The following is a 24,734-nucleotide window of genomic DNA, read 5'->3' as shown; positions in this document are numbered from 1 at the left end:
CTCTCTATTAATAATAATTCCCAAATCCAACTCAAACAGCAACAACTCAGGATTCAACTCTCTGAGACCCCAAAAGATGAAGCATTTTTGCTTCTGCAGTCCTCTCCAGGAAGAAAATAAAAACAGTTAATTGCAGAGATCAACAACACTATGTAGCCGTGTACACCAAGTCAGAGAGAAGCTGAAGCACTTTCTGGCCTACGATGGGAAGAGTGTCTTCAATACAACTGAGAAAGGAAAACAAGGATTTCATTTTTCCTTATTCAAAGCACTGAGTTCTGATCTGAGGACTAAATGGGGAGTAAAAAAACATATTTATTTTCTTAATCTATTTGTGAGAATACATTAATCTAATCTTTCTTATCTACTTGCAGAAATTCTTAAAAATACCATGTCTAAGTTCATAATTAATTTTGCAGTTAATTTCTAAATTACTAGTCAAGTTTTACTGCGGAATTTACTTTTTTAAGGTTAATTATTTCTTGAGTCTCTATTCTCAGATGAGATACAGCTTCCTTTTCCTTTTGAAGATCATCCTCTAAGGTTTGCCGCCATTCTTTTTCTATCTTCAAATCTGTTTCCAGCTGAAGCCTAGAATATACAAAACAAACAAAATCACTGTGCACAAGAGTATTATTTTTAAAAAACAAAAATGAGTTTATTGCTGGGTGCAACACACTATTATCATAATAAACAAATGATCAACTCACAGGTTTTCTAAAACAGAAATCATGTAGGAATATCATGTTTTAGACACCAGTGTAATAAATAAAACACTGTCACTTTGAAAATGCTTTTAAAAATAAGTGTACTTAAAGGACCAAGAATATGGCATAATTTTGAAGAGCTGACCTTTGTAATAAATGAGCAAGAGAAGATTAACCACAAAATTCTAAAGTATTTTTAAAACATGTGTAAGGCAAAGCCCCCTTAATCTTACATAGCTTGTTTCTAAAATCAAACCACCCACCCACCCAACCACCCTGCCATCAGTGATGCAGACAATGCTTGCATATATCTCTGGTGCTCATAAAAGTTATTTAATATTATACCTTTAGATGTGAATCTTCTATTTTAGACCAAGGCTTATGGCATTTTGAACAGAATTGGAAATAAAGGAGGAAGGACTTTAAATTACTATTTTTATTGAGCTTTCTACATAGCTGAGGTTCAACATAAAGAGGGATCTAAATTCTATTAGTTTAACTGGAGTCCAGTCAAAGGAAGGAGGGCTACTCTGACGGAAGATCCACTCTAGCTGGGATTTCACTATCAAGTTTCATGGAAGAGTTGGTGTTTAGAATGTTACGGAGAAACCAAAGGATGGAAGCACACTGCTCAACCTTCTCGATCTAAATGGTGCCAACACAATAAAAGAGGAAAAAATCTGAGAGTAGTCATGCAAGGTTTTTTGATGAAAAACCTGTATCCACATTAATTTTCCTATTTTAAAACCAAAACCATTTTTAAAGGAAAGACTTACATTTTGGGACACTACCTCAGCATCTGGCTGGAAAAGATCAGAAGTGAACATGACCTTGAGGTTTCAGAATTGCAGAATTCTAAGGCTGGGGTCTGAACTGTTCTTTTGCCAAAATCTGCAAAGATGACTGTGGTAGTAAAGTGAACATTTGTCATGACAGTTAAACAAGTTTATTAACATTCAGAGTTGTAAGAGAGGCAGGCTGGGCTAATAATTGGATTGGAAATCACTAATTTTTAAGCCCCAATCCTTGTTGTGCCACAGATTTGCACTGTCTTAAATAATTTACTTGTTATCTTTCCAAACAGGGAAAACACCCTTACAGGGAGCTTTTTACGTTATGTATTTATTTAAATGAGTACTGAAGGAGTTAACAGGAGAAAGACTAGAGGGCTGGGTTTTATATCACTTTTTAATATTTATGACTCCAGTGGGTTTTTATTTTTTATTTCTTGCACAGCGGTAAGTTAAACCACTTCTATCTTATTCATAAGCCTGATCAATTAAACTATTCTCATGCCATTTCTGTTTAAGTTTATACTACTACATACTCGTGGGTTTTGTTAGAAGTGTGTATTACTACTACACTACATATTTTCCCCCGCTTATGATAATTTCCTCGTGAATTAAGCTGGCACTTTTAGACAAAAAATAATGCTCTTCCTCCCCCTCCTTTCAAGCTGCACACCATTTTAGAGGCACCCAAAGGCAGCTTAACTTTCTTGGAATGGAGTATTTTCTTCCACCTTGCCAGTGCCTAACATGAAGACCTTTAGTATTTACATTCATTCTGTTCAAAACCATTTATCAACAACCAGCCTGTATTAAGACACAGGACATATTGCAATGTAGAATGTTTACTGCTGTATATTTTTCCCAACAGGAAAGATATACTTACAGCTGTTTCCCCTTCTGGGATAATTCGTTCTGCAGACTTTCAGATTTATTCACATATTCCTGTTTAAGTTTCTCATCCTCGGCCTCAGCCTCCATTTGAGCCTTCTCTGCTTGCTGCAATCTGGTGTAATTCAAATCAACTTTGGGTAAAACTGAAGCTAGAACTAGGGTGTAGAGGGTGAAGAAGACAAATAAAAGAAAAACGGGGAAATAGAAACATTTCTAAATAAAAACAAAGTTTGGGGGAAACTCACAAACTCAAACGAGAAATCCATACAATGCCTAGCGAACTACCTCGTGTTTTTTCATACAGTAAGAGAGTAACCACTGTAAGTAATCACTGTTTTATTTTATGCTCACGAGTAACAGATGCCAAAGCATGATGATACAGATTTTAGAATTGAAGCATATACCTTAATGCTTTTCTTTCCTTTAGCATATGTTCATGTGTTATTTTTGGAAGCTTCCCCCCCCCACCAGAACCTGTAAGAATACTTGGCTTGTACTAATCACCCATTAAGACCGGGCAGAGCATGTGTTGTGCAAAAGCAGCTCAAAGCAACTCAGGCATAAGGCTGAATTCAGAGCACTGCAATCGGACAGCAAAAAAACTTCACTAGCCTAATACAAGAAGACACACCCTGACAGGTCTCACTACATTTACAGAACTACCTCAACTACACCATATTAATAAATTAATTTAAATAATCTGTATTAAAAATAATGCCATTCTTACACTGGTTAAAATAGCTCCATACTATAGACAAAATAAATAAAACTGATTAATCAAGAAATAAGGGATTGTTTTTTTTAATTAGTTTTTCCTTTCTGAATTCCAGGGGTTTGTTTCTGCTTCAGCTAGCACTCCCCCTGCAATCCATGAGTTCACTGTGGTTCCTCTCTGCTTGGTCACCTCTTCAGTCCAAAAAAAGATGGATGTAATGTAACAGAAGTAAAGGTACTAAAATGGAACTTGTGCTATATCGTGGCTACACCTGTCTTGATGAAAAAAAGGCAGGAGAGTGAAAGAGCCTGTAAAATACCACTGAAGGTCCTCACTGCTGCGCTGTGTTTAACAAAACTGTTTCAAGGGCCTCTCAGATAAGTGGTGGGAGAAATCTGTGATACTTTCTCTGTGCTTGATTTCTCACTTCCCAGCAGCTAGCTGACTGCAGAGTAACTCACAACTCCCAATGTCAGCTAAAAAGAAATTAAGTCAGCAATGTGTCCACATTTGTGCTTCTGCTGATGAAGTTGCACCAGCAGGAGTTTCCAAAAGCTGCCAGCAACCAAGTGAAAAAAGACCGGAATTAACCTACCTTATACAGTGTGTACTATCTCATTCAACTATACCAGTTGTTTCAAGAATGTTCCCAGTCACATTCGCCATGGTAGTGCACAGAGGGCCAAAACACGTATCCCTAAATCACAAATTAAACTATAGTGTAATTTCCACAACCCAGGTAGAAAGGGAGCTTGCGACCCAACACGATAGCTAACCCAAGCTACAGCACCGTCCTCCAGCCTAGCACCAAGGCTAACTGCATCGCTGTAATTCAGACAAGTGCTGAGCTGGACAGAGTTTGCAGCAGGATTTGGGATTCAGATGATACTGAGGCAGATACTTGTTTGCATAGATGACCGTGAGATGGTTAACACCCCCATTTCTGCTATGGTCTACTTGCTGTTTCATTCAGTGCTTCTGTTTTGGGTTTTCTTTGAGGATGGGAGATATTTATTTATTTTTACTTTTATTTTTTAGTAGCCAGCCCACGTTAAAGGCTCTTTCTAATTCCAAACCAAGGAGTAAGGTACTATATAATCACAGAGTAGGAACCCTTTCTGTATTACTGCATCCTGCCCCCACTTTTGCAAACACATCCCCTTCTGCTGAAAGTCCCTAGGCTTCTTTTCCCAGTCAACTTTCCCTCCACACTTCAGAGCAAACAGCGGGAAGCACATCGAGGGCAGTCAGCAGCTAAAACTCTCTTATTTCTGCAGTGCAGGCAAGCAGCAACTCAAAGCAGAAATATGAGTTGTAAAGACTGCCTAATGACGGGTGGAGGGAGGGAAAAGGGGTTGGGTAAAACCACAGGTTGTGATTACAGTGTATGCAAAGCCACAGACAGGCAAGATCCTCAGCTGACAAACAAGCTAGACAAGTTCAGGATCTGGGCCCTGAGCGTAAATCCTATTTATTACCGCAACTTCCACCGTAGCTGTCACGGTGCAGCTGTTCTAGGCAGGAGTCACAGCTACGAGATCTGCTAGAGCTCGCTGCCCTCCCTCTCTGGAGCCCCATCCAAGTCCAGGCTCCAAACGTGTTTTAACCCCGTGAAAACATTTTAGCCCACGTCACATCAGCAAAATGGAATTGTGCTTTAGCTGTTTTATCCCCAGCCCCTGTTAATTCTTCCACTGTACATACTAAACATACGTGTTGACACCACCTTCTTTTTTTAAATATATTGTTCTGATAGAGCACTCAACCCCCTTTCCCCCAAACTCCTGTCACGCTGTTTAAGAAAACAGTGCTAGTTACAACCGAAAAACCCAACAGAAAGCATGCGTTTGGGATAAATACAGCCTAAAAGTGAAAGAAATAAGCAGGGGAGAAGGGAAATGCTAATCAGAAGGGCTATTTTTTAAATCTATTGGTACCATAAAGAATAGGAAAAATCACTACATTAGAAACAAATGTCAAAAATGTACAAAGTAAAGATAGCTAAGCTTTTAAAATAATCTTGTTTGACAATTAAGAAGTGATTAAATAGCATTAGAAAACTAGCTTACATTTGCTTAATAATAGTGCAATAATGTACTTTCTTTTTTTTTTTTTTTAGAGGGGTAAAGTGAGATCGGAGATGATGTTCTTTCAGAAAACAAAATAGAACCCAGCTACGATCAGTTACAGTGCAGGATTTCTAATACCACTTTATATTTAAAATTGTAATTTTAAAATTCTTAAGGTGTATTTTATCAGTAACTATTTAAACACAACAGATCTGGAGGGGCTTTCAGAATGATATATCTTTGACAAGTTTATACTGGTGCTGAGCTTCATTGCTGGCACATTTGATGAATGACATTGCAATAGTCCTAGTTTGAGTTAACAGATCTTTGTCACTTCATGAATGCAGTGGACAAAAATCAAAGACAGATGAAGGCAGCAAAATAGTAAAAAAAAAAATTGGGATAAAGGATAAAAAGAAAAAGAAAAAAGAAGAAAAAAGGATGTCAATAAAAGAATATTCATGTCACTTTTTTTAATACATAACCATGTTTTTCATAATCAGATTTAAATGAAAAAAAAAAGACATGTCAAACACCAACATGACAGGGTTTATGGATATGTTATATTTTACAATTGAAAAGATCAATGTTGTATATAGGCCACTAAATTAAAACATATGAATCACATTTTAATATTATGTAATACATGCAATCTAAGCATTTTGTAAATTCATGTACTGGAATTTTAGTCTTTCACTTTTCAACCTTTGAGTGTAAAAACTCATTACATCATTGAAAATAATGGTACTTCCAAAGGAACGGACAATTTTAAGAGCTTCAGCAAACACAGCAGTGATCCAGGAAGGCATTAAATGTTTATATTAAGCTCATGCTTAAGTATAAGCAAGATTAATGCTTTGGTTTCTATTGCATTTCATTCAGGTGGGGAAAAAAAAAAGAAGTAATAATGAATCAGAATTTTGAAACAGCTGAAAGAACAACTTCTGATACCAGCAGAAAACCTAGGACTGGTAGAAAGATGGTGGAAGAAAAATGAAAGATTAAGTTTGTATTTAAAATAAGTTATTTGTTAAAAAGAAAAAATCAAACAGTAAAGCACTAGTTATGTTTCAGAAAGGTTCTTTTTAAATTTTCTAGTTGAAAGTTACATTTCAGTGTCAACTGTGTAGGAATGCAGTAAAATGTAAGGGGATGGAGAAATGAATGAAGAAAAACAAAGATGGGCCTGTACCTTTGTTCTAGTTGTTTCATAGCTGCATTAATTTGATTGGTCTTATCCTCTAATCGACCAATTATTTCATTCTTCTCTTTCATAGCATCTTCAGAAACCTGTGTTACAAAAAAGGTTAAAACTGAAGCAGGTATACATTACACTGTTACTTCACGGGTTTTTTCCTTCAATCTCTGAAGGGAAAAATGTTAAAATGGCTTCAGGTTTTGATTCTTTTTAAACATTCCCATCTAAAAAACATAGTTGACAGTACTTAAAATTTTACGCCTAGCAAATGTGCAGTTTTGTACTTTGCAAGTGTAGATGCTATTTAATAAGTATACATTTTTCATTTTGGTTTCCCTTCTTGATCAATTTCCAAGTCAACTGAAATTCACTGATCACCTTTTAAGTAGCCCATTAGCACCTTACCAATAAAGATGCTTAGTCCTGGAAATCACTACGGTTTCCCAACTCTTATCAAACTACCAGATGCGCCTAAAAATCTTTTAAGAATTTTACTAACACATTTCACAATTTTGATTGCTTCCAGAGCTGTTACAGCCACAGCTCGAAGATCTAAATAAAAGGTAGAGCATTATCCTTGCTATACAGATCAACACTATCAACTGGTCACTCAATAGCAGAGACTGGGCATGATTAAACTGTTTTACTCTGTCCAGGAAGTGGGTCTGTATGCCATTAAGTAAAATCAGTGTCACCCACAGTACCCAGAAGTACAGCTTTAAAAGAAAAAACAAAACCCTACAGATTCTAACATACTGAAGAACATTCTCTTCTTATTTTCCTTTCCAACTCTATTTATGTTTCTCTTCCTCTGGTCCAGTTTCCTCACAGTTGCAGGTGGAAAAGTAGCACCCTTGGTCCATCGTCTCAATTATCTCTCTGCAACATCCTAATTTTTTTCCCCTCATTCTGACACAGATTTGACTGGTTTCTTGTGCTGTTTTTGATAATTTCTTCCATAAATTTAACTTATGTTCTGCATAAATAATTCACTGCTAAACTTCCCTTGTGTTTGGTCAATTGTTAACCGCATGTTGGGTCTCCGAGATCCACATCCTCCCGAAGCAGCACTGCATTGTTATAGATTTTCTTGATTTGTTAACAGATTAAATAAAACTCAACCTGTAATTAGCTTTTTCCATTTAATACAACCTTGTTTTCCAAATGCCCTTCCTTACTTTGGAAGTTCAAGGTCTCCTCTTTAACTCCTGACTACGTGCCTACATTCTCTTGGGTTTTCTCATACAACACAGGCCAAAAAGTGTTATTATAATTAGATATACTATTACTCTCTCTATTCCACATAGCATGTTATTAGACCATGATCTTCGCCTCATGCTCTTCTCTTCTATAAACCTACTAACATTAAGTGACTGCCTTAAGAACTGCTTTGTCTGAAATCGTGCTTGCATTAGAAATGTTCCAAAACCACATGCTGACCTAAGAAGCGGAAAGAAACGAAAATTTAAGAAAACTTAAGTATTTAACTAAACAAAATGGTTTTATATCTCTCTCACTCCAATCAAAGTTATTTCACCAGTTTAACAGCAGACCGTTTCTTTACCTGCAGCTTTTGGTACATTTCCATGTTAATTGCTTTAACTTCATCAAGCTGCTGTCGAAGGCCTATGAGGGTATCCTGCTTCTCATGGATGTCCTTCTCCAGCAACTTCATGGCAAGTTCTATCTCATGTTTCATACTAACTTGAACCACGAGCTCATTCTCCATATCCTATAAAACACAAACACAATGCAACACAGAATCTTTAAATAATTATGCAACACTTTATCACTGTTTTGAAAAAGACAAAAGCTAACTCTTAACAGAGCTGCAGCATCACCTATTTCACCACTTCAGAAATTCTGCCCCCCTTTACCTTTGCAAATTATCCACTACATAAACATTACACTGTCATGTACTTAGTGACTGATGCCTTCTTTTTCCCTTTGGGAGAAGACAACTCACATTATAAGAAATTACCCTGCCAGTGTTGCATAGAGTTGCCTAAGTATTAATTACAAAAATACAAGTAAAGGATTTCTATTTTCACAAGAAAGATTTAGCGTACACACGGAGCATACAGCATTGCTAACAACTTACCTAAAAATTCCTCAAAGAAAAAGTACTTTCTTTCCTATGCTTTAGCAACATTGTTACAGATATATAGATGTATTGATTGCTCTGTTAAGAAACTCGTTTTATTACAGTTAGAGAAAAGGTGATTAAAGTCGATTAAAGGCAGGCAGCATCTAAGCTCAGCAAAAGCAAAACTAGAAATATTCATATACTGACACTTCTCAGGCATAATCTTTCCTAGAAGTGCTGTGTAATCCTAGCAAAGAACACTTACTTGTCGAAGTTGTGATTCTTCTCGAAGTTGTCTACGGGCTTCATTGTACATTTCATCTAAACCCTGCCTGGAGTGTTTGTACGTCTGAAGTTCTGCTTCAACATCCACTTTAGTTGCCTAAAAAGATATAGAGAATCTATCTTTCTTCATCGCAAGTTTAGCAATTAATAGCATAAATTTAACACTTGTGGGGGCAAAAAAAAAAGCTTAAAAATACATTTCCCAAGCACAGTACAAACAGGGAAAGAGCTGTTTCTGCTATGTGGCCACCAGTTCTATAATGAGAATTGAGTAAATCCAGCAAAATAAACGTCTGCACTGCAGTACAGTCCTCCTTCAGTAAGTCACTCTGATACACAACTGTTTCGATACTAAGCAATCCAAACACCTACTTAACCTGTTCTTTTAGCAATTATCTGTAAAACACATACATGAAGTTAAATTAGGAGCTACAAATCACAGCTTTAAAAAAAAGTTCAGCAATCGTATATACGATTACTTCAAATGACATTTCACATAATGAGACAGGTCAGAATAGACAGCTTGCCAACTAAAACACGCCTTGTCTAGTTTGACAAGATTTTCATATAATATTGCCTTAAATGCTTTTAGATACAGCTTATAGTTTAAAGAAAAAAGAAGGGAAGAAAAATAAAAAGAATACAAGGAAAAATGCTACAAAATTTGCACAGGGTTGTAAAACAACGCAGTGTCCTACAATTTTGATATATTTACGCCATTATAAAGCTCCCCAGATCTAACAGGCCCTTTCCCTAATAAAAGCTCTTTTAGATGTGGCCCAGCTGCTGCTAACTTCAAGTTGCAATGTAAGAACATTCGAATGACAATGAACCACATGACGTTACTATGTTAAATATGGTAAAAAAAACATACCTCTAGATGATGCTGTGTTTTCATTAAAATAAGAGTATTTTCACTCCTTAACTGATGGTTTTCTTCCTGAAGTTTAATTATATTGTTTTTGGCTATTGCTAACTGGAAAGAAAAAAAAAAAAAAGGGGAAAAGCAGTGTGACCACTTTTGTGAGTGGAAATAAAGAAAAAATGTTCTAATGAATGCAAGACCAAGACATTCTCTGCCCTATTCACGCAGTCTACCAGAGGTTTAATTGTTTTGAAAGAAAACATAAAGCTCCTGGTTTTAGTAAGGAGTCACTTTCATCACACAACAGCAGCATATTCAAGAGACTGTTATTTTCTTGTCTAATAAAGAATATGCTTTCTTTTCATTGCTTCACTGTGACTTAAAGACCCTCATTTCCCTTTCCTCATCCTAATTTTTTTCTTTCCATTTGGATTCAAATATATACAGTTTTGTTCCTTTTTGGACATCTTAACATACAATAGGGAGCAATTTACTTAAGAAAACCTCCCAGATGAAAAGAAAACATATTTACAAAAGAGAAAACGTTGTAACTGGGCCCTACAGTATATACCTTAATGTCACAATTATAAGCCAGCTGATCAACATAGGTGGACAGTTGAGCTGAAGTCTTGTAAAGGAGCCAGAATACTCCAAGAATTAACACTCAGAAAAAATGTTTTCCCTCTATCTGGGTACATTAATACACAGAGTAAGTTCGCTGTCCCTTCAACAGCTGAATTTGGACGTTTCAATATTACACTTCATTAACTATTTCTCAAGTAGTTTGGATTAAAAAAAATGTGTTCTCTCTTATGAAGCTAAATACATTGCAATCTAGTTAAGCATCAAAGATAACTGAAAATATAGGACATAAATACGAAACCAGAGCTAGACAAGTCTAAAAACTGTATATAAGCATAGAGTAAATAAGCAAGAAACAATCCTTTGGCTAAAGCTGAGAACGGTAACAAAAATTGCTTGGTGAACTACTTTCTGTGTCTTTGTAGCAACTCCTGTCATCCATTGTGGACTAGTCATCTGCACAAAATCAGACTGACAGCTGGCATTAAGAAAGGCTTCTCTCAGGGTTTTGTCCAAAGTGGGAAATTGCAATGTTCTACAGAATTCAGTTACTGATGGTGCAGGCTACCTAGGCAAGCTGACTTCAAAACCCTGCAGCTACTGCACCTTTTCTTCAAGCCAAAATAAAGGTATCTGAATGTGTTATACAGAACTTACATAGATTAAAATAATGTAAGTATATTTAAAAAAATACTGTTTGAGAGTAAATAATATCTATTACACACTACTTAAAAAAATAATACCTCTTCGATCAGTTTAGTGTTTGATTTCTCTAGTGAATCAACTCTTGCATGTAGACTGCTAACTGTGCTACTGAAAGAGACAAAGAAAAACATTACTCAAAATTACATCAAAACTCATTTAACCAAGCTCAAAAACTTTAATGCGAGGTACAATGATTAAGGGTTAAGTGCTAAAAGGTCTGCTCCCATTATTTGAGGTTTTCCTAAATACAAGAAAATCAGCCTCCTTTGCTGAACATTTATATACTTCTTTCCAACTCCCAACATCATCCCTGTCACTCAAACTCCTGGTTGGGTGTGACTTTACATGTATTCTCCTTTTCCTTTATCCTCACAATTATATTGTATCCAAACATTTAATGAGTACCCTTAAAAGACAGTTTACAGTCTTTTGGGGTTTTTCCCCCCCTATAACAAAACCATTCTGCAGGTTCTCTTCCTCCAAAACCCATTTCTTATAAAATTATTTGTTTCTCCCCATTTTTTGAGATTTATCCTCAGGCTACCTTTTTCTTGATGCTTCTTGACTTTATTTATAAGTCTCATCAGAATTTTATTCCCTTTTATTACCCTGGGGTTTTTTTTATCCTATCAACTACATCCAGGCCTTCTCCATTACCTGATTGCCTATTTCTGCTGTAAGCACATTGTTTTAGGCTGCACTTCACACACAGAAAAAAAAACCAACCCTATTCTGTAACACCATCTACTTTTCCACGTGTTTCTACTATGGTGTTCTCAGAAGTTACCATTTCATTAAGAATGGAAAGGTAGAGGAGATTAATGCATTTTAGGGTGTGTAGAAAGGAATAGCTGACCTAAAATAAAATAGGTTTGCAAGTAAGTCCATGCATAAACCAGTGTACAAGAACATACTCAATACACAGGTGCTCACCTGAATAATGACAGCTATCATCACATAAACATCACTATTCTTAATTGTAATAGATCCTTTCTCCTCCTTAACTTACTTTCATTTTGCTCATATTTGACACTGTCCTATCAAAGGTTTCTGCTCAGTGACTGACACAATTTCCAATCAGAATATCTTTACCCCAACAGTAGCTATAAAGTAACTAATGATCAAGATCACCAGCATTAAAAATAAAAAAAATGAAAAATTAAAAAATAAGATTACATTTCAAAAAGGGATCAAGAAGACCAGCTATACTACAGATTCTACCGAAGTTTTTTGTGGGTTTGTTGGGTGTTTTTTTCTTTTTTAGCTCCTTGCCCTGTTTAATTTTGTACAATACTCCTCAAGAGAATCACAAGCACTGATCCTCTATTTGTACAGTATCAAACACAGTGGTGGACTAGGTTTGCTCCATCCAGCAAAGTAAGGAAGAAAGGCTGCTTTCCTGAAAACTGTTTCTAGAGGAACCACAACCTACAATGTATAAGTAGTTTCCAGCAAGCAATAAACCTATTCAGTTTTGGTCCTAGGCATTAAAGCTACAAACTAAAATGTCATTAAAGGCAAAGAAACAAAAATATGTGGATTCACCCAGAACATTCAATAATACTTTTTGAAAACTGTTAAATAGAATGCAGTTAAAATCCAGATCAAGCTTTTCATTCCTGTGAATTTATGAATCGTGAGGACCTTGATCAGGTTTGGCCTGCTGTTTTTCATTCCTTCAAAGACTAAAGGTTCTGACTGTCAAAAACAAAAGCATGAAAACTGAGACTTCCTGAGTCTCTCCAGAAGAGTGTACCCTTTCCAGCTTCACTACATCCTCACTCTGAATATGAAGAACTTGCACCCCTTTCTCTGAAGTTCTCTCCCACAAAGCTGTGGTACAAAAGGAATTAGAGGTGTTTTTTACCTGTAAGCCTGGACTGACACACATACTTCAAAGTAATACTTACTTCAGTTGTCTGTTCAGTTCTTCAACGTAATTCTTTTGGTCCAAAATTGCAGCAATCTGTACGTTTCTAAAGCAAGCACATAATAAAATCAGGCTTAACAAAACGATGTAGTGAGCTATGTACTGAAAATACATACTTATCTATCCATCATATGCAAATGTACATCTTAATTGTGCTTTTTAAAAAGAAAGGAAGCAACTTCATCTCACAATCATGAAGTCAATAACTTACATGTTTTGACATCAGTGAGAGACAAAAAACCCCACTGCCCTACCTGCAAACAATTTCTCTACATGAAACACATGTAGTCTCAAAAGAAAAACGATGTGTGTTTACTCTGCCATAACTCTGGTTCTTTGAAACACTGACTAAATCCAAAGCTGAGGGCTTAAAGGTTAGTAGGTTCCTTCTCATTGCCACCTTGCCATCCTCCAATACTGTCCATCAGGTAAACGAAATAGGTGATGTTGCTGAGACTTGCCTCAGAGTGCAAATATTCTTCCAGCTAACTAGTAATACAGAACAATGTAGTGTGCCATTTTTCTCAAGGCAGTGAGACCAGAAGACTTCAACTTTAGGGAACCTGACTTATTTCTACAAAGAGCGGGACACCAGTCAAGAAATCATTTGTTAACATGCAAAATCTGAGGTATTTGGTGAGGACATACCTTTCCTTACCCCCAGTGTCTTCATCACTCTTTAAATACATAGAGAAATCGATCACCCCAACCTAGGGGAAAGCAAATGTACACAGTTTCCTATCATACAAGTAACTGCTGTTGATATTCAGAGTTTGTATCTACATAATTACTAAAACCTCAGTTACATCAGCTTTTTTCAGATTGGTTCCGTTTCAGCCAGAAGCTCAAAAAAGTGATCCGTAACATTTTAAACAAGGTTTTTTTTTTTGAAGTGTAGTCTCATGTATTTGTTAAGAACTATGTTACCCTGGAACCAAATTAACAATGGCCCATGTACCAAATCCCACAGAAAAGATGACTCTGACTGAGCTTAGCCAAGAACTTACAGGAAGACTTTCATTTGGGGAATTATCAGATACTCAACCCTACCACTGACTGAGCAGACTTGTGATAATTTGTCTGTGGTGTTTCACATGATTTCCTATCACAGCACATCTCCCAAACTGATGTTTCCTCCATGTTTATCTTTTCAATATTCCTTGCCAAATAATGCTACCTCTTCACACTTGCTGATTCCCAGGTGTGCCAACTCAACTGCATAATTTTTTTTAAACCTTCTAAATCTGAATCTAATTTGTTTTCTATTCAACTGTAATTTAATCACATATACTATAAATAACATTACCATGAGTTCTGCTTCCAACTCTATTCATGAACATCTAACGAAAGTATTTAACCACATATGCTTTCCCAAAACCCTTCCTTTTTCATCTCTACAGCCTCTTCACAAAAGTATTTCAATTTCTCTGATCTACTGCTTCCTTCTTGAGTTCCCTTCAGCTTTTGAATACAAGTAACTTGCTAAGTCTAAGGTGTACCTACAATGGCCTTCTACTGGTTCTTTCCATATCTTTTCTAAAAAGTCTCTCCTCCACAAGCTTGTTTTAAAAATATATTTTGCTTATTAAAGCGAAATACTATTTCTGTAGAAAAGCAAAATGTTATCCCTATAAAAGTTACTTTGTTTTAATTCTCCATGCATGCATACACACATTTCACCATTGAATAGCTTTCTTCTAACATACCAAAACTGCTCCTGGATGTGACTTCCATCACCCTTCAGAAGTTTCTCTTTCTCCTCAATACAACTTGCTGCTTCTGGCTTCTCTGAGAAGGCCCCTTATTTACACTATTCTTCACAAACAGAATTACTCTAAAATCTCATTTGGACAGCCACTGCTCAAATCAATTTTTATCTCCCCTCACACAGTAAAGCCACCAAGTGACCTAGATAACAAAGGCGTAGCTAGCAATACATTTTGTGATTTATAATACACACATATCATTCTCAATACTAAGAAGAGCACATTGATAAGCTTTCTGTAATTACAGGCCTTTCACTATTATGTCTTCTGGTACGCAAGTAACTAATAAAATAGTAACCAGAATGAACAATCAAAAGACAAGTTAACCCTATGATTCAACAGCACACATACCCAATTAGCTATAACTTCTCTTTGCCATAGAAATTGCTTTTTCATCAAAGATATGCTGAAATACACTAATAATCACTTAGAATAATAGAATCATTTAGGTTGGAAAAGACCTTTAAGATCATTGACTTGAACCATAAACCTAACACTGCCAACATTTATTTATTAATACTTGTGCATTTGCCTTTAAAAAGACTCCATCAAGATTTTCTTGGAAAAGATCAGAGTTCAAAGTCAAAGCAGTTTGCAAAGGAGGAAGAATTCCCAGTCTTGTTTTGCAGACTGAAAGCAGTCATGCTCTTATAAGGTCTTTTATTACACTATGCGAAGCAAGTTTTTGTTTCAGGTCCTTGAAACATTCCTGCTATGGTCCAGAACAACAATAAATTAAACAAATGGGATAAACTGATCACAGAACTATACTTCTTCCGCAAAGGAAAAGAATGAGTTATGCAATTAGGATGGAAAGAACTCTGCATTGCTACTATTGCATCCATTTGATGACAAAGCATAAAATTTTACCCTTGCACTCTGACAATTATCACCATCTAAGGTCTGACCTAGCTGATACTGAGGTTAATGCAACAGCCCCCACTGATCCAGGAGCTGGATCATGCCCTAAACAGGCTCTACTAAGATTTCTAACAAGTCACAACTCCATTGTAACAAAATTAATTGTACAGAAAAATCTTATGGATTGCATGTACATTACTTTACCTGTATTGACTTACTTGTGAATCTAGGTCTTCTCCCTTCACACACAGGTTAGCATCTATCACATTTAACCCAACTAATAGCCCAACAATAACTGCTCCTTCTTCCTCCATCATTAGTGCATGATACTCATAAAATTCACTGTTACAAGAAGAAAATTGCATCTTATTGGTATATTCAGTATAGTTACATGCAATAAATTAATAATAAGTTATATCTAAATCTGAATTGCTTCAGTTATTTTAGCCTTACTCCAACATCCTTAAAGATGAACTAGGTCTGCCCATACTTTCATCTCATAAATATTTAAAAATTGAAAGTGCACAGTTTGTCTCAGAGGCTATTAAAAACAAAGACACTACCTTTGGCTTCAGAAATTTGAGCCACAAGCTGCTGGAGAGCTGGGAAATTTGAAGGGCAAGACTTATTTTGCCTTTAGCAAAAAAAAAACAAAAAAAAACCACAGAAAAAAAACAAACCAAAACAAAGGCTCTTCGCTATACACTTGCTATTAGCCACTTGTGAATAGGATACTGCAACAGATGGATATTTGGCCACACTGAGTCAGACAATTCTTATGTTGGTAAGAAACATTACAGAACACAAAAGAAGAATGGTAAAAAATTTACCTTGTGTGAAAAAAGGGCTGGACTTTAATGAACACATGCTTGAAATTAAAGAAGCCAAGAAAGACATTTAATGGGTAAGAGAAGAGAAACAGAAAGGGCTGACATGCTAAAAAGGTTTTTAAAAGAAAAACACTTCACTAATCAACAGAATACCAGCATTTACTTTCTCCTCCTTGCATTTTTAAAATAAAGTTTTAGGCTCTATGAAACAAACTCTGCTTTCAATGGAAAAGTCCATAGCTGCTGAACACCAATGTCATCGTGGCATACCAGCACAGGCATACAAGAAAAGTCTTAAAAATATGCATAGGTTATAGAACTGAAATTAAGATGACAAGATTTTTTTCCCTTTGTGCTTCAACTACCCCATCAGAAAGGATAAGTTATACTAGAAAAGAGTAATGCCAGTTTTAGAACTGTGAAAGGAAAGGAAAGTTCAAGGCAGCAGTCCTCCATGCAATGGCAGCTCAGTAGGCAACCATGCACATGGTAGGGGTGAATTCATCTCCTCTCCAGAGGTTTCTAGTCTGTATTGGGCATGGTGGAGGAATGCAGCAGGAGCCCTTCCCCATCACTCTCATCTATGAAAGAACAGTCAGGCACGTTGCAGAGCGCCCACCTACATGATCGGAGGAAACATCTCTTCACCCATCAGCTGGCCCTCAATCTTGATGAGGCAGCGGTGTTTGGTCCCTCTACCCTGAGACTGGAAGAAATCAGCCCACAGGCCAGAACCTACACCTTGCTACAGTAAGGATACATTAAAAAGTAGCAAATAGAAAATAATTTTTTTTTCAGGAGACTAACCCTCTAAAAACAAATTATAAACGAAATCAACTTAATTGTTTACCTGAGAAGATCTCTCTGAATGATTAAACAGCGAAGATAGTCAGCCATTTTCTTCTGCATTAGTGCTAGCCGTAACCAGGCCCGGGCACGGCCCAGCGGTGTTCTGAAAAAAAGGGCATGAAGACAAACAGTCCCAATATCAATTAATTCACTGTCTTAAACACCTTATTAGTCTATTGGCAGAGCAACTGGTATTTCTGAAAAAGTATTTTAAATTACTATTTGAGCAATGCAGTCTGGGAAGCCATGGTGTCTAGGCTTTGACCCCAAGCTGTGGGATAGTATCAGAAAAATTTTCATCAACTCAGTTGGGCTTGGGAGCAGACCCTGGAAAGCACAGGAATGGAGAAAGCACAAGAGCCTGACAATAAAATTAACTGTTTTGCTCAGAGAGTGAAAACATGCAACTTTCTACACACCGATGTATTTCAGTGTGCTTTGTTCTCACACAGTACACGGCTAGCAGCATGGAAAGAATTTTTAAGAGTGGTGCTGTTTTCCCGTAAGTACCTTCCTCTTAACCTGACAATGCTTGTAAAGATAACCTTGAAAGTCCTGTTTCTAGCTGACGTAAAACGTCTGCAACAATTCAGACTCCTTTCTGCAACTTGCTTATGAAGTCTTCAGAGGAATTGTGAGAAAAGGAATCAAATGTCCATTACACCTCATCACGCAAGCTTGCCTTCCCAATCCTATTCCCTGGGTCCACACAACACGTACTGAACTCTAGCTTTAACTCATACTTGTTTACAAACCCAGTGGTATCTTAGAAAGACAATTCAAAAAAGATGAAAATGTATGTTAACAGGCAAACATTAATATCCAACAAATTAAACCTGGACCTTTAGATCCCCCTCTTCTAGTGCTTGCATCTTTGAAGTGGTAAGCACATAAATGCAAAAAAAAAACCAAACACCAAAACCCACATGCTAGCTCAGGATAGGAAGAGTGTAACACACTTCACAAAGGGTATTATTTCATCTGGCCTGATACAAGAGCAAATAATAATTTATATACCTATGTGCTTTAGATAAGATCTAAAGCTATAAATTATAACCCTTCTGCGGCCATAGACCAATCACAATGTAACCAAACTCTTTGGGAATTTAATGTACGGCCAATTATAAAGCTAAATACAAAAGCAGAGTGCAGAGGAATGGGAGGAGAATGTAGTTCACAGCATAAATTTACGTTTGAGAAGGACACTACACACAAGAATCTGAAAAGCTGCCTACTACTTTCCTCTTTGGTACGTTAACTTTTTTTCTTATACAGCCATTGCTGACGAGACTCATATCTTTGCTGCAGTTCTAGACCACAGACTGATACGCAACCTGATCCTTTTTGCACCATTTTTGTTCACCATTCAGAAACCTTTTCTCCCAGGAATATCAGAAAAGAACATAAAAAACCTGCTTTTTTAGCTGTTTTGTGCAGAACATGAAAAGCTAGCAATATTCACCTGTGCTGTCCCCCAATATCATGTGCTAGCTGTTCAAAGGCTTGATTAATGCCAAACAAAATCATGAGACACCTGTAGATTCTCAATCAGGTCCTTTATTTTCTTGCTGTATTTAACCAATACTACTTACTTAAGGCCAGGCAAATCTCTGACACTTGCTGCTATTTCCTCAGCTTCCGGATATAATTTCTCCACAAGTTCCAGAGGACCCCAGATGGTTTTATTGTAACTTAGAAAGGATTTTCTTACTAGAAAAAGAAAAATTAAGTAACTGAATTCATTTAAATTACCGGAGAAGCTTCCTTCAAAATAGCTGGTGTGACGAAACGGTCAACTGCTGAGCTTAGGCTTCTAGTTAACAGATAACCGTGACACTGGTCAGTTCACCAGCATTCAAAGCCATATTACGAATTACTTTGCTGTGAACTTAAAATTGCTGTGCTAGAACAAAACAATATAAGGATGACTAGCTAAAAATATAAGCTACATATATACATGCAGTTGTAGTAATCCCTGGACCACTTACAACAAATGACATACAAAAGAAAAAGTTGGTAAATGCGGAAATATATGTCGTGAAGTATTAATGACACTATTAATTATAAAAGGTGACCATTTACATGTTTCTTCACTTCTTAAAGCAACAGAACACACTTTGATTTTACCTCATTCACGAAAGGAAGGAAATAAAATGCCATGTTTGGGATGAGAAATATGCAGCTAGAGCAATTACCACACCTTTAAGGCCATGCTTCAGGCAGTGCTCCATGACAACAAAGAACTGCTGCAAAGGTGGGTAGTCAGAATCCAGAGTGCGGCCGAAGCTCAAAGCTGATTCAATGAGTCCTTTGATGCTCAATTTAGCCATGTTCAGTAAATTTGCTCTTTCTACAGCTGTAGGGTCCTTTACAGCTAGGACAATAAAGAAAATAAAAAGTTATGGTTCAGGTTTCAGAAGACACACAAAATAATGAAGTGCTTCATGGCTGCCTTGTTTAAAGAAAAATTTATCTTAATGTAGATTAATCTCAAAGCAACAGTTTAGTAAGTGCTATAAACCAACATGTTACAGAAAAGCATCCACTGCAACACACACCCTTACAGATCTTAGATTGTTTTAACAGGCGAATGAAAAAATGAGGCCAGAAATGTCAGTTCTCAGGTACTATGCTGTCTCAGTACATCTCAGAAGTCAGTAGCTGCAAATTAACACAGGCATCAATGCTGTGCTCAAAAGCTCTCCTCCATAACAGCAGTGAGTGCCCTTACCGTGACATCAGAGCAGCATTCCTATTAACATAAGTATCTATTTGGTCTATTATAGTCTACTTACAGAAACAGACATCATACTTCCAATATATAACCACTTTCTCCTGTAGTCTTAATTTCACAGAGGCATAAACACAGGCCTTCCTTCTTAGGCTGTACATAGTCTCAGCCTGGAAACCTGGAGCAGTTTCAGGAAAACATTACATATCACTGAAATTTCAGTTTCTCATATAGCTAAAAAATATTTTCTACACAGGGAAGTTTAAGAACTAAAGGTTTTGCTTTAACTTAAAAAAAGGATTTGGTAAACTTTACAAAATGTACACTACAAAAATACATTTGGGGATTAAATCTAGTCAGTAAAAAACCCATAGCTTTTTAAACGAATCTTAACCTGACAGAATGGACAAGGTTCCTTCTAGAGTTCCTGCTACTGAAACCAGAGTGTTCAGGACATTCTTAGCCCATTTTCATTTGTAACGAAGCAGTTCAAACATTCAGGCCACCCTCTATTTTGCCAGACTGAAACAGAGACATAACAACCCTCTGTTTATTCACCATGATCAAAGTAACTTGGAAAGAAGCAAAAAAGTTGATGATTTACTGTTTTCTGCAAATAAATCCAACAAATGAAGTAAAAAACAAACAAATGAAGAGCACAGATCACCCTTTTTAAGACACTGAGACACAGATGTCAAAATGTCTATACAGATTTGTGCCTGAGAAAAAACGTGAGCCCCTTCCTCTGCAAATTTGAGTATTGGTATATGACCTTATCTCTTTGCACATCAGAAAGCATAAAGAACTGTATACATTAAAACCAGAAAAAAACCCAAATCATTATAACAGATGGACGCTTTGTCGGTTCCTCAAACAGCAATGAAATGACTTGTCTCATTTCTTGCATACCACAGCTTTAGGTATTTAGATATTGGAAACTTAGAAAAGTACTTTCTAATTTCTGTATTCCTAACTGCCTGTCAAATATCAAATCACCTTATTACCATACAATATAACCTGTTTTCTGGAGGAAAAAAAAATTACTGAGATGATGTACCCGAGATAACCTTAAAAAATATCTTTATAGTCTCTCAATTTACCTGTACTTCAACAGAAAACACTAAAAGATGTTAGAAGGCACAGCAGACAATTAGCGACAGTGCTCTGGCAAAAACGTACCCAGTTAGCAGTCACAGCTCACTGGTTTGTCTCTTGATTTCCTGCCTGCTCAGCCGCAGGGGACAGAACCACCCCTGCCAAGAGCAGCATCAGTACCCCTGTCTGGAACAGACGGAGGCTTGCAACAACAGGAGCGTTTCTGTCGGTAAAGCTCATGTCAGACTTCCTGCTTTTTTCTTAGTTTTGCTATTTACAATACTAACCAGGAATGTTATTGTAGAAAAAGCCTTGTTAAATTCAGACCAGGTGGATGGCTCTCCCTCAGTACATATTCCAGTCTATTTCCCCAAAGGCATCTTACAAATTCCTTTTTCAGGTCACCTCATTGTGGCTTTTGGACCTGCTCCTCCCCACAGACAGACTTCTATGTCTACTGTCCTTTTAATTGGCAGCCCTATTGCCTGGTCTTTCTGAGGCAGAAGCACATTTTAGGTCTGTTTTAAAGCGTGGTCTATCTGCATATAACTATTTCTCTTCACCTGCTTCTTAAAAAAAAAAAATCAAGATTTAGAATTTCACATGGCACGTTTCTTAGTGACTGCTGGTCAGGGATTGTGTGGGGGAGACAGTGCATATATGGTGCAAAATGAGCTAGGAAGGACTCTTCTCGCCCCAAAGCAGCAGTCCCCTAAGGGACCATTTGCAGGTGGCACTGATGTCGCCAGCCTCACCGAGTCTGACAAGCAAGGCTTGGCCCAAGGGACAATATTCCTCTCCCAGTTCGGACGAGCAGCCAAACCCTCACTGCAAACAGTATTTGTGCAAAAAAACACCCAAGCGTGGAGTCGCCACGGCTACAAGGCCTCCCGGTGTCACCCGACAGCTAGCACAAAACAAGCACTTTCCTCTCCCGACGCGGCTCGCCAGCACGACCCCCGCGCCCTCCCGAAGCACGGTTACCCCGCACACCGCCCGGTTTCCATGAGCGCCGCCCGCCACCTCCCAGCGACACGGGGCGGGGGGAGACCCGCCAGCGCCCGGGCCCCCGCACCGGTTGACAGACCGCGGGGCCGCAGCCCGCCCCCGAGCCGGGCGGCCCCCGCCGCCACCCCCGAGGCCGCGGGCCGTCCCCAGCCCCGCTCCCGCCGCAGCCGACATTTTCTGCCCCTGCGGGCGCCGCCGCAACGCGGCTCGCAGCCGTCACGCCTGGCGGCTGAGGGGCGGCGGCCGCCGCAGGCCCCTTCTCCCCCTCCGCCGGCCCCGGCGCCCCCCCCCCCGCCCCGCAGCCGCCGCTCACCCATGGCTGGAGAGGAGGAGCCGCCGCCTGAGCCGCTCCCTGCGGGCCCCGCGGCTCCTCCCGTCCCGCCGCTGCGTGGGCCCGGCCCCTCCGCCCGCGCCCCACGGCGCCCCCGGCGGCGGGAGGACCCGCCCCCGGCCCGGCCCCGCGGCCCTTCCGGGCGGGGCGTGGTTATCGTGATAACCCCGCAGTCGGGATTTACCGACAGGGCTGCTACTAGGGCGGTGTTCAACGTGCCCGCCTGGGAGAGGGCGGTAGCACAGAGGGGAGCGGTGCTGCAGGTGGAGCTGCGCTCCCTCTTAGGCACACGGGGCCTTGAATGTAAACTAAGCACAATCAAGCAGCATAAACTTGGGACCTCTCTACCTCTCTCTTGTGACTAAAAGCTCCAACCCCTAACATTTATTCCAAATAATAATTCTGTAATGCTGGATAACATGGGGCAGAAGCAGCGTCCGGGGAATAAAGGGTGGTCTTTTCAAAAACACAGATATCTCAACTACTTACAAGTTTTTGATTTTTTAATTTTAAAAAACCCTGAAATTTGAATCTCCCCAGAAAACCAAAGAAGGCTGTAGCGCCAGACATCTAAGGTGTTCAATATGAAGCGTTTGTCACATAGAGAGGGTAATTTCAGTTTATGCTTACCACACCCTAAGCACTACAATTCACTTTGCTTATTAATTATTATTCTAAATCATGCTCTTTCCTCTCCCCTTCTTAGGAAAGGCTAACCAGCAAGCTGTAGAACAAAGAGGTGTGCTTCACCTCACACCATTTCAGAGTTTCATTGCCTTGGCCTGCAAGGAAGGAGGACCAAAGGACAAGGGCAGCACAGGGCTATAACAGAGCCTGTGTTCTAGAAGAAAGAAAAATGGAACCTATACATTTAAACATTGAACAGTCCTAAGAGTCAGGCTCTGATCCTACTAGGCTGGCAGAAAACAACTTCCTTTTTTATTTTTAAAAAAAGGATACCAACACCACATCATGCACTAAGGCAGTGCTCAACCTCTGTCCGAACGTTTTCCAGCAATAGCAATGACTGTTTCCGCATTAGAAAGCTGTTTTAAACGCAAACAGAAAAAGTGATTCCTTTTACTTTTACAAAATACTCCTTGAGATATATATATATATTCATTAGAACACAAGAGTGTTTTAGAGAATCACATCTCAATTTTGTTTGAGACTACCACATCAAAACATTGTTTCATCTGTAGATCTCTGCTCAATCCAATTTTTACCATGGAACAAGAAAGGATGCATTTTAGAAGCAGATAAGGAAATAGGGGATTGTTCTTGTGCCTGTTTCTCATGCAACTTTGTGGAGGGATGGCAGTACCTCTAATTTATTTATATTAACTTTTTAATAGCACACAGATCATTTCTCAGATAAGCATATTTGGTGTAAGAAAATAGATAAGCTAAATCTTAAGACTTTTGTACACATAGATCCTAAACACAGAAAGAAACATTTTTCTATACAAGGATATGTTGCTCTGAAATCGCTACTGTAATAAGAGTATATTTTACCCTACTTTTTGATCTTTTGAAAGCCGCAGAGCGCTTACACAGTTGATGAAGCAGCATGTATTTTCACCTGAAAAAGAGGATATCCTGTCAACTATTCAAATTATTTTTGTACTGTTCAAGATCTTTGTATTACATAAAGCAAAGCATTAACAAAGTATAAACAACTATAACAAAACCAACATCAAATTTTTATTATTTCAAACATTACAAAAGCTAGGGAGCCGTTTAAAACAGTGAAAATGCCCACATTAACATCTAGAAGTTTGTCTGTAACTATGTGCACACAACTACTTGACATTGATCCAAGAGAAAACAAATACTAATGATTTTGAAGAATCAAAAAAATTGAGGTTTCCACCAGTGACCTTGGAAAGAAACTTCTCAGTAATAGTCTAGAGTATGAGGTAAAAAACCTAAAACAGATCTGTCAAGTAAAGGATATTTTGTATGGTACATACACTATCATCTTTACAAAAAATAGAACCTGAGCATGTAAAGTTCTTAGTCATCAAGCTGCATCTCTAGTTTTGTTTCTTGGGAATTTTTTTTTTTTTTGAAGAAAAGACTACAGATAGGATAAACAGAAACCAGAGTTACACTATGATCTTCAACTGGGCAGCATTTCACGTCAACAGATTTATCTGCTAAATACATTAGTTCATGAAAGGGAGTTAAGTGAATCAACATCACATTTCTCCCAGATGTATGCAAAATCAAGAGATTAGAAAAGTCATCAAGGGATCTTCATAGGAGAGATTAATTACATTATGTATATAAATATAAAAGGCTTCAGTATGTAAAAGACCAGAAGCACACTTTAAAGAAGAACGTGAGGCTTTGAAGAAGGGAAAGAAGTTTTTCCTAATTTTTTTTCCAAACAGCACAACACCACAGCATCTTAATTAGGAATGCTAATAAATGGCA

The 24,734-nt window shown here is 38.0% G+C and overlaps 1 protein-coding gene across 6 annotated transcripts in view; it reads right to left on the bottom strand.

The window, feature by feature from the left end:
• RUFY2 (RUN and FYVE domain containing 2) overlaps positions 1-22,362 on the bottom strand; it is a 29,379-nt gene extending 7,017 nt beyond the window's left edge. For 3 of the 6 annotated variants that reach the window (XR_011049584.1, XM_068416717.1, XM_068416720.1), the window contains exons 1-14: positions 22,278-22,362; positions 19,331-19,504; positions 18,723-18,840; positions 17,132-17,233; positions 15,670-15,793; positions 13,473-13,534; positions 12,805-12,870; positions 10,933-11,002; positions 9,617-9,718; positions 8,723-8,839; positions 7,936-8,103; positions 6,366-6,463; positions 2,382-2,501; positions 462-591 (exon numbers count right to left, since the gene is read on the bottom strand). Coding sequence is in view for 5 of the 6 variants with exons in the window: in XM_068416717.1 (XP_068272818.1) it covers positions 462-591; positions 2,382-2,501; positions 6,366-6,463; positions 7,936-8,103; positions 8,723-8,839; positions 9,617-9,718; positions 10,933-11,002; positions 12,805-12,870; positions 13,473-13,534; positions 15,670-15,793; positions 17,132-17,233; positions 18,723-18,840; positions 19,331-19,504; positions 22,278-22,281 (1,455 nt within the window). In the remaining variant the exon portion in view is untranslated. Of the gene's footprint in view, positions 1-461; positions 592-2,381; positions 2,502-5,390; positions 5,507-6,365; positions 6,464-7,935; positions 8,104-8,722; positions 8,840-9,616; positions 9,719-10,932; positions 11,003-12,804; positions 12,871-13,472; positions 13,535-15,669; positions 15,794-17,131; positions 17,234-18,722; positions 18,841-19,330; positions 19,505-21,040; positions 21,092-22,277 lie in introns of those variants that run through there. The other 3 variants (XM_068416718.1, XM_068416719.1, XM_068416721.1) reach the window with 3 other exon arrangements.
• Between the last annotated feature and the right edge of the window lie 2,372 nt (positions 22,363-24,734).

This window comes from Nyctibius grandis, chromosome 20 (genome assembly GCF_013368605.1).
Source record: "Nyctibius grandis isolate bNycGra1 chromosome 20, bNycGra1.pri, whole genome shotgun sequence".
NCBI classification, from domain to species: domain Eukaryota; kingdom Metazoa; phylum Chordata; class Aves; order Nyctibiiformes; family Nyctibiidae; genus Nyctibius; species Nyctibius grandis.
The sequence above is the reverse complement of the archived record's forward strand: the minus strand, read 5'-3'. Positions and strand labels throughout refer to the sequence as shown.